Raw genomic sequence first — 9,772 nt, 5'->3', positions numbered from 1 at the left:
TCGCTGGTAAACACGGCCCCGGCCCCGCGGCGATGCCGAGGGGCACCGTGCCCGGGCAGCACCGGGATCTCCTCCTGCCCTGGCTGCACGGGGGCTGCTGGGCCAGGCTACTTCCAGCCCCGTGGCACCGCTGGCATGGGGACGGCGGGGACGGAGAGCCCACGGCACGAGCGGGACCTGGCGTCCCCCCAGCCCTGGCAGCAGCACAAAAGCCGCCTTTGGCTCTGCTGCTCCTGCTCCTCTTCCCACGCGCTGCAGGGTCGGCGCTGCCCGAGGAGAGGGAAACGTGTTTAGCAAGTGTTTATTTTACAGTTAGAGGGTTTGTACAAATCTGCATTTACACAGGTATGTATAATCTGTACAGAGTAACTGAAGCACCCCAAGAGACCACCTCCCGGCCCCGGACAACGCAGGAACTAAAGTGCAGGGTGGGCGGCGCGCGGGGCTGCCGGAGCTGCCCCTCAGCTGGGGGCAGGGGGTCCTGAACTGCCCCGGGTGGGGGACAGGACCCCCGGCAGCACCCCCGGCTCACGGCACGGCCACCACAAACTCTCCTGTACCACGAATTTCTAAAGTGCTAAGTCACAGCCTGCCCCCCTCACCGGTGCTGCCCGGCCGGCCCCGGTGCGTGCAGGATCGCACCCTGCTGCCCTCGGCCGCGGGACCGGAGAGCCCCCCGGGCTGCCCCCAGCCCTCAGGAGCAGCAGGGACAGCCCCAGCACGAGCCAGCCACGGGCACAGCGAGCGGCACGGCCACCAGACGCTGCCACGGGTGAGGGAACAGGTCCTGCTTCCCCAACCTGCACCAGGTGAGCCCCCAGAGCAACCCGACGCACGGCGTGGTGATGAATTCCCACACGGGTGGCTGGGGACGGGAGGGTGCTGAGCCTCGCAGGGCGTGAGGTTTTCCTCCATAACCAGAAATCTGCAACTCTTTAAACCAACACTGACTGCCTTTTCAGGCGTGCAGCCCCCGGGCACGGCGCAGACGGCTTTGGGCACGAGGCAGCGGGGGCAGGCAGCTGGGGGGGAAGCGGCACGGGGCAGGTAAGGGCACTTGCGGGAGGGTTTAGCAGCTCGGGGGAGAGGTAGAGGCAGATAGTGTCTGTTGGCTTTGAGTCAGGGGGGCAGGGAGCTCTTTAGGAGAGTGCTGCTGAGCTTCCCCGGCGGGCAGGGAGCAGCCAGGCTGTTAGGGGACAGGCAGGGGTCGGGGGATGCAGGGGTCGGGGTGGTCTTCCCGGGAAATCCCTCACGTTATCCCGGTGGGTGATGCTGGTCTGATCAGTTCGTGGGGGAGAACTGTGACAGGCTCCTACACCAACGGCTTCTGTCCTGCGCAAACTGTTTCAAAAGGTGTAAAAAGGCCTTTCTCCACTTCAGAACCCGCTCCCAGAGCTGTGAGAGTCTGCAGCGAGTGCTAGTGGACGAGGGACACTCGTCTCACCTGGTGCAGGACCCTGCTCCCTCCAGCGGTCCCACGGACGTGCCCCCGTCCCCTGCCCCCTGCCATTCTGCCCCGCAAACTGACCAGACCACAAGGATGAGGAAGCAAACGGAGTCACGGAGTGTTAGGCATGGGAGACGGCCTCATGGCAGGGTGCTGGGAAAGGTTTGCCTCTACTCAGAGGTGCCTAAAGGAAAGAGAAAGGTCAGAGCGCTGGCGGATGTGAGAGAAGGCAGGAGCACAGGCAGCGGGAGGTGAGGTGGAGCCAGAGGGCTCCTCAGGAGTGTAACAGCCCCTCGCCCCTGCACACACACACACACACACACACACACACAACACAACCCTGCTGCGACGCCCTCCTCCAGGCGAGCATCTGCCCTCACTCCCACCGAGCAACCCCGACAGAGGCCGTGGGATCGCTTCGGCAAAGCCCAGGCGCAGCTCCCCGCTCGTGGTCACCTGCGCAGAGCCGGAGGAGCCGGACGAGGGGAGTGTCGGCGCGGGGAGCAATCCTCCCGGGCTGGTTCCCACCAGTCTCTTGCGAAGGCCAAGAATAGAAAACTTGAGATAGGTCGCTTCCAGACACGTCCTTTCAGCAAACATCGCCCCGTATCGGCGTGGGACGCGGAGACGGGGAAAGGGCGTCCTCCGGCTTCAGGGGAAAATCTGCAGTTCGAACTTGGGCGCCCACTCCAGCGCGCTCTTCACCACGGCCAGGGCGGCTGCTCCCAGCGCGACCGTCAGCCCCATCACCGCCAGCTTGACAAAGCGGTTGGTCCTGGGCTTTGTCAAGATGGATTTCGTCCGCTCCTCCCCTCGGAGCCGCTCCCTGAAGCGCTGTCTCAACACAGTGTCCGGTCTCTGCTGCACTGACGCCAACTCAAAGTCCTTAAAAGTGGAAGCCGCGGTTCTGCAAGAGAAGGAGAGGGTCGAGGAGTGCCCAAGGAGGACGAGGAGTGCTCCCTCCACCAAGGAGAGCTGGGGGAACGCGCGGGACACAGAGGCTCCCGTGCCCCCTGCACTCACCGTTCAGCCTGCTGCTGCGCTGCCTCCCTGGCGAGCTCGGATGGAGGGAACTGGACAAAGAGGTCCCCAGCTCTGCTGATCAGAGTCTCGTAAGGAAGGTCCTGTGGGATCTGGGACAGGAGGTGGTGGACAGAGGCCATGTCGCACTCGCAGTCCAGAACTTCTTGCTCCCGGTACAGCACGATCTGCAGAGAGGACCGAGAGCCCTGAGCGCAGCCAGGGAAGCAGGGATGACTCCTTGTCACCCGCCGGCACACGCTTCAGAGCCAGAAGAGAAAAGAATTTCACTCCTGTCTGGAAGACCTGCCCTTCCTCGAGGGGGATGCACTGCCCGGCCGGGACAGGGCACAGCAGGGCAGTGGTTTTACCCTCGGCAGCCCCCCAGCGCCCCGCAGTGGTGCGGTTAACCCACCCCCGTCCCTCCAGCCAGCACCTACCACAGCAGCAAAATAAATGGGCATCAGGGGGGTGGCAAGCCAGGAAGAAGTCGTATAATCGCACGACGTGCCTGAAGTCGGACAAAACGTGCCCGAACCAGGTGATCAGCCAGCTGAGCGCAAAGATGGTTCCCACTTCGGCACTGCGGGGAGAGAACACTGTTAGGGCAGCCCCAAGGCAGCGCTGAAACCGTCCCGGGAGGTCCCTGCCCGGTGCCTCCGCTCCCAGGAGACAGCCCTGGCTGTCAGCGCAGCATCCGGAGCTCAGCGCAGATCCACCGGCCTCTGCCAGCCCAAGGCAAAGTGCTTCCACTGCTCGTCTCACGTCCAGCCTAGGACAGCCCCACCAGGGCAGGGTGCACCCATGGTGAAGGACCAAACTGTCCGCTTTCGGGAGCACCCTGATGTGTCCCTGACATCGTTATCTGGCACCCTGGCCTGGTGACACCCGACATCCAGAAGCACGGTCGACTTTTCAGATTCTTTTCCAACCTAAAACTTAACCAGGTTCTGGGAATTTGCAATCCGACTCGGTCATTCTGGCCACGAAACGTAACAGAGCCTTGCCCAGAAAATGACTCTGGGCTGAACCTTCCAACTTACCTTCCTGCTTCTGCTTTACTCTGCCCAGACTACACTCCTGTGTCCCTGCTGCACAACCTGGGAACCGTCCCCAGAACTATAACAAACTACAAAAAGGCAACGGCAGTCACAAACCCGGGCAGATGAAGCAGCTGTGGCAGCTTTGTACGGCACGATCTGCAGCCCCCAGCTTTCTCAGCAGGGACCGCTGGGGTGAAGATGCTGCCATTTAAAAGCCCTCAGTACAGGCAGGATACGTTTGGGTCCGCTTGGGAGCAGAGCGCCACGTGGCTTTGGCCTGTTCCACCAGCTGTGGGCCAGCTGTTAACTCCCTCTGAAGCCACGGCGGTGCTGGGGTTTGCTGGTGCAGTACTGGGGTTTGCTGGGGTTTACTGGCCCTGGGAGCAGTACCGGGAGGGCGGCAGGGCAGAGCTGGGAGGCTCCGCGGGAAGGTCTGCGTACCTCTGCATGAAGTCGTGCACCTCGGGGTTCACCTGGTCTATGATGGGCATCAGGTAATTCAAAATGTGCTTGGTGTTATCCATCGTTGGGTCCATAAAATCCCTGGGGAAAGATTTAAAAAAAAACTCTTGTCAAGCGATGAGGTCAGCGAGCTCTCCTCCGGGGAGGAAGCCAGAAAGTAAATAAACGTACTTGCAATAAACAGCTCTGCTGGTGGGGTGGCCTCCAGTCCCGGGAAATTCTCTGTATTTGGGACTGCCCCCTTCCTACTGATATTGGCCCAAAGATCTGGGATCCAAAGGTCTGGTGTGCACAGATCTGCACCCAGATTTTCGCAGTGGTGCCAGCTGACACTTCTTCCTCTGCGGTATGCACGAGCCCTCAAGCCTTTCCAGCACCCAAAACCCAACCGGCCACCTGGGAGAAGGGGGAGGATGCCTCCAGAGCACTCCCCGGCTGAGGGCCCTTCCCGTTTCAGCGCACAGACAGGAGAAGCACCAACCCCGGGGCTCGGGACGCCGGCTGGACAGACCACACGTTCAGCACAGAACTGCCCAGGGCTCTGAGTGGGAAGCACTGCCCTGAGCCCTGGGAGCCAGAGAGGCCCTGACAGGAGAGAGAGCCGGGGAGCTATGAATAATTCATGTGCGCTGGCTGCTTCATCTTCAAGAGATGATATAAATTAACTGACAGCCCTCAATTATCCCTTCCCCAGAGCACAGCTCCCTGCAAGTCCACGTGCTCTCACGCGGCCACGCTGCTCCACACAGCACCCCGCTGGGGACGGACACGACGGGTGCTGGCCCCAGCCCGGGGCTGTGCCTCGCAGGCTCCTGTGCCACGCTCCAGGACAGCCCCCTCTGCCCCCACGGCCCCCCGTGAGGCTCGCAGCAGCTCCTCACCCCCTCCGGTACCTGAGGTGGTGCGTCGAGAGCTTCTCCACCAGAGCCGTGGCCAGCCTGTCGCCGACCACCAGGAGGAAGGTGACCACGATGTCGTGGTAGCCCTGGTAGTAGTGCAGCTGGGGGTTGCGCTTGAGGACGTGGAGGATGATATCGATGAGCTCCTCCTGCAGCCCTTCCCTCTGGTCATCCGGCATCCCTGCGGGGACAGCAACGGGGTGACGGGCTGCGGCACCTGCTGCGGGGCACGAGGAGACCCGCAGCACGTTTATCTGCCTGCCTATCACGAAGGTTGTGGTACAACAGGGAGGGGGGGGGTGTGAAACAAGCACAAAGAGATCCAGATTCCTAATCCCGCTCCCAAAACTCCGCCGGCCAGTCGTCAGCCTGGGTAATCCCGGGAGCTGCAGGGCCCCTACCTGCGGAGATGTCACCCTGGAAGACGGGAGGGTTCACAGATGTTTGTGCAGTGCTGTGAGGAGCGAATTGCACGGCACAGCCAGCACTGCTGAGGACATTTTAATCATTTTTAATTTCCCAGGGGCTCTAGAAAAAATTAAACAGGACCCATTTTCACAGAAACCGTGCCAGCTGCCTCAGATTGCGAGGCCTCAATCATCACGGTTTTATATTGGTCTTCTGCTAACAACATGTGTTTAGGGACAGGATGTCACGGGAAAAACATTGTTCCTGCCATGCACAGCTGCAGCCGGTTTCTGGCAGCCCCCGTCAACAGATAAAATGCCCAAAGGCCAAGCAGAAAGTCCCAGCGGAGATCCCGCAATGACAAAGTTCTCCTTTTCCCCCACTTCACCGATGCTTCTAAAATAGGCAGGAGGTTGCCATTCAAGGGCAAAAAAAAATAAATACCAGCAGACCCTTCAGGAGTCGGGCTCGCACGCAGTATCTGCGCTCGGAGAATCGCAGTGAATCAACTGTTTATGCAAAATAAAGGCAGCAGAAGGGGGAAGCAGATTCTGGCCAGAAATAACGACTGCTCTGCAGTTAGATAGCTGCTGGATTACAGGTTTTATAAATAGCGCAGCAGGGCACCCAGCAGAACTAAACAACTGCAGAGGCATTCTGCTTCCGAAGGTTAGGGGCTCGCTTTGATCTGGTGCATGAGGCACGGAGGGAAACCTGACTTTGAGACCGCTTTAAACCAGAATTTGCTCTGATCACCAACAACCAAGGCTTCCTAGGAGCTCTAAACCAGAATTTGCTCTGATCGCCAACCACCACGGCTGTCTGCAGTCAGCCTCTCTGGCCCCCCGCGGGCCCCTCTCACCTGGGGGGAAGCGGCGCAGGGAGCGCCGCACGTCCAGTAACACCTGCTGGTAATCTTTGTTGTCCTCTCGCAGCTCCTTTCCTGCTGGAAAGAGAGGAAGGTGGTTAACCCAGAGCGGTGCAGAGGTGCCAGGATGGGCGCTGGGAGAAGCCTGCGCGAGCCAGGAGGACGAGGCCGTACATATCCCCTTCTCCCTGCATCATGCCAGCCCCGGGCCCTCACTTTCACCGCTGCACGAGCAGCGCTCAGCGTGAGGAAACCAAGCCCTTATTTCTTGAAACGACACACGTTGGAACACTTCAACCGACGCCGCTCCCAGAGCCCCTGGAAGCATCTTAGCTCCAGCCTTGCTGCGAGGTTCACAGCGGCTCAGCAGCGAGGCACACCGCGCTGCGGAGACGACGAAGAATGGTTCACTGAAAGAAGAAATCCAGGGGAAAAAAAACCAGCCCTTGGTAGCTGCGATGGCTAAAACAGAAGGGAAAAGAATTTGCTGGAGTACTAAGTTACCTCTGCCGGCACATGAAACGAAATACAATGAAATGAAATGAAATGAAATGAAATGAAATGCCGTCTTGCAGCAGCTCTGATCAGTGAGCATCACCCAGCTGCTGACGGGGGCCGCACGCTTCTGCACGGCCTCAGGCTCAGCACTAACGGCGAGGTCTGTCCCCGGGGACAGCGACTGTGGGAGCTGCGGGGCTTCACCTCGAGCTCCTGCACGAGGGCTGGGGAGGCCACGCAGACGTCCCATCGGGAAGGACGGTTTCCCTGCTTCTCTTCTGACCAAACACCACGCGAGCTTCGTGCAAACTCTTTCGGCTACGCCCGGCAGGGACACCTCAGGGTATTCCAGCCCGCCAGGCCACGGCACGGCTGCCTCAGCGCTGGAAGGACAGAAATTAAGTTTGATACTTTGCTACTGATTAACGAGCGCACGCCAGCCAGCTGCACGAGGCCACAAGAACCACATCGAGAGCAAATTTGTTTCTAGCACCGTCCCTACAGATAACAACGCCCCTGCAGCACAATGGGAACGTTGTTTTAGGAAGCTGTGCGCTTCCTGCTCTGCCGCTTAGGTAGGACACGGAGCGGGTGAGGCTGCGGTGCTCATTCTGCAGCACAAGTCCCCTTCCCCCGTGGGCTCGGGGGTGGGGGGAAATGTGCACAAGGAGAAGGTGAGGCAGAGCCTCCAAGCCCGGCCGGGCCGCTCCGTACCTGGGAGGGGGGGCAGGTCGTCCGTGTTGACGCTCAGCAGCTTCGGCCACACTTTGCAGCGAATCTCGTCCGTCAGGAGCCCCCCTTCGCTGATCGCCATCCGCCTGAGCGCAGCCACGTCGATGGGGTCGCTGTTCAGAGCCTGGTAGATCTCCGCCACTTTCCTTTTCTTCTTCGCGTCGAAGTCTGCGGGGAGAGCACGGGGAGGCGGTCACGGACACGTGAAACGGGGAGCGGCTGGGGCCAGAGGGGGAACGCCCGCTCGCGGCAGCGAGGGGACAGGGGAGAGGCGGCACAGGGACACAGCAGGACAGCCCTGCTGCCAGCAGCGTGGGCTCAGCACGCCGGGTGCTGCGCTGCTTCCCGGCCACCCAGCACCTCCCCCGGGATGCCACCACGGCCGCTCGCCCTCGCCCCCCGCAGACCTCCGGGCCGTGAGGGCAGCAGGAGCCCCCGGTGCAGCTCCCTGCGCCCCACACGAGGCTGACTCAGCCGCCGGCTCGGGTGCCAGGCGTTGCCTGAGGGCGGAACCCGGCGTCCCTGCCGAGTCCCGGCCGGGTGCCGCCGGACGGGGAGAAGCCTGAGAATCGCCACCGACGGTGGCAGGCACGCAGAGGGAAGTTCGCGGCAGCTACGGGCATCACCAGCCCGCTGACTTCCCTCCCAGCGCGCACCGAGCTGCCGGCTGTCGGTAGAGGCGCAGCACCGCCAGGATCACACGAAGCAGCACCGCTGTCCCGTGCAGCGCGTGAGCACCGGGGCGGGCAGGGGAGCGGTGAGCACGCACAGAGCACACCCCGGGCGGGTGCCCCACGGGCTCCCCACGGGTTCCCCGGGAGTTAGGTGCCCGTACGGCACACGGGAGCGTGTCCTGGGGGGCTGCAGAAGGAGGCCGCTTCACGCTGCCCCCGGTACCTGTCACCGCAGCCTCGTGCAGCCGGGAGCCTCCCGGCGCCCCGAGCTCAGGAGCTTCCCCCAAGCCTCGTGAGGAGGAACGCCGCCGCCGCCGCCGTTACCGGGGCCTTTTCCGGCGGACCCAGCTCAGGCCGCTCCCGGGACCCCCGAAGGGACGAGGAGAAGGAACTCATCTGGGGGGTGCGGGGCGGGGGGATCGGGACGAGCCCCCCGGGGGGGGGCGGGAGGGAGGGGATCGAGTCCGTGCCCGCTGCCGCCGGGCGTTCAGGGCACCTCCGGGGGCTGCGTGCCGGGCGGCACCGGGGGCAGGATCCAAGGCTGCCGCCCTGCCCCAAAACGCCGCTTTTTAGGCGCTTTTTGGGTGAAAACAACCCAGAACGGCGTGCTGCAGCCCGGTGACACTACAGCCTCAGGGACACCCCCAGCCCCCCCGTGTTCCCTCCCAGCCGCTCCGCAGAAGCCCCGGGAGCAGAAATCGGCCAGGCCGGGCCCGGGGGGGGGTGTGTGGGGGGGCGGGGCACGTTACCGGGCTGGGGGCAGCCCCTCGGGGGCGCCCCGGTTCTGGCCGCCTGCCCCCACAGCCCGTTACCGGCAGCCGGTACGCACCTCCCGGCCTCGGGGAGTGCCTCGGACCCCGCGTCCCGGAGCTCGGGGGGGGCTCAGCGGGGTTCAGCGGGGCCGGGCCCCGAGCTGGGGGCGGCGACGGCGGCGGCGGCAGGGGCCGGGCCCGGTCCTGCCCCCGGTACCGGGCGCTGCCCGCGGCGGGGCGCGACGGACCCCCCCGTACGCCCTCATCCCGGTCCCGCCCCTCCCGGGAGGCTCCGTGCGCCCCCCTCACACACCGGGGCCGGCCCCCCCCGCCCCCGAGGGGCCCGATGCCGGTGTTACCGGCGCTACCGGGCGTTACCGGTGCCGCCAGGCCCGGCCCGTACCGTGGCCGCCGACGCCGTTGCGGGGCGGGCTCCGCCGGGCCATGTCCCCGGGCGCATACCGGGCCGGGCCCAGCACCGGGACCGGGACAGGGCCGGGGCCGCTCCCGGTGCTCCCGTCCGCCCCCGCCCCCGCCCCTCCGCCGCCGGCGCGCGGCCGCACGTCACGGGGCAGCAGCGCGCAGGCGCGGCCGCGTGGCGCCGCGGTCACGTGGGCGGAGCGGGGCGCGCAAGCGCAATACCCCGCAAGCCCCCGCCCCTCTCCCCCCCCGCCCCATCCGTGACGAGACCGCGCCCGCCTCCCCCCCCCCCCCCGGTGCGCGTGTGTGTGACAGAACCCGCCCGGTGCGCCCCCGAGAGAGGGAGCCGCCAATCTAACCTCGATAAATAAAACCAAATGTTTATTTACACCAAAATTCCAACACTGGATCTTTCACATATGAAGGACAAAGGATATATATACACAGCGGGGCTGGAACGGGGGGCTCGCGGGGCGCTGAGGGACCGCCGCGGGCACCGGCGGCTGCTGGCTCCTTCCCCGGGGCACCGTGAGGGGACCGGGAGGGGAC

At 63.7% G+C, this 9,772-nt stretch overlaps 1 protein-coding gene across 1 annotated transcript; it reads right to left on the bottom strand.

Annotated features, from left to right (window-relative positions):
- Positions 1–285: 285 nt before the first annotated feature.
- TBC1D20 (TBC1 domain family member 20) lies at positions 286–9,364 on the bottom strand. Its single transcript, XM_040576277.1, is given in 9 exon segments — positions 286–2,354; positions 2,471–2,655; positions 2,908–2,937; positions 2,939–3,050; positions 3,952–4,053; positions 4,866–5,052; positions 6,142–6,222; positions 7,360–7,545; positions 9,207–9,364. Coding segments are annotated over 9 exon segments (1,182 nt in total). The 5' UTR covers positions 9,250–9,364; the 3' UTR covers positions 286–2,098.
- Between the last annotated feature and the right edge of the window lie 408 nt (positions 9,365–9,772).

The sequence above is a fragment of the Cygnus olor genome, chromosome 16 (assembly GCF_009769625.2).
Source record: "Cygnus olor isolate bCygOlo1 chromosome 16, bCygOlo1.pri.v2, whole genome shotgun sequence".
NCBI classification, from domain to species: Eukaryota; Metazoa; Chordata; class Aves; order Anseriformes; family Anatidae; genus Cygnus; species Cygnus olor.
Note: the sequence above shows the minus strand (reverse complement) of the source record. Positions and strands in the feature narration are given on the sequence as shown.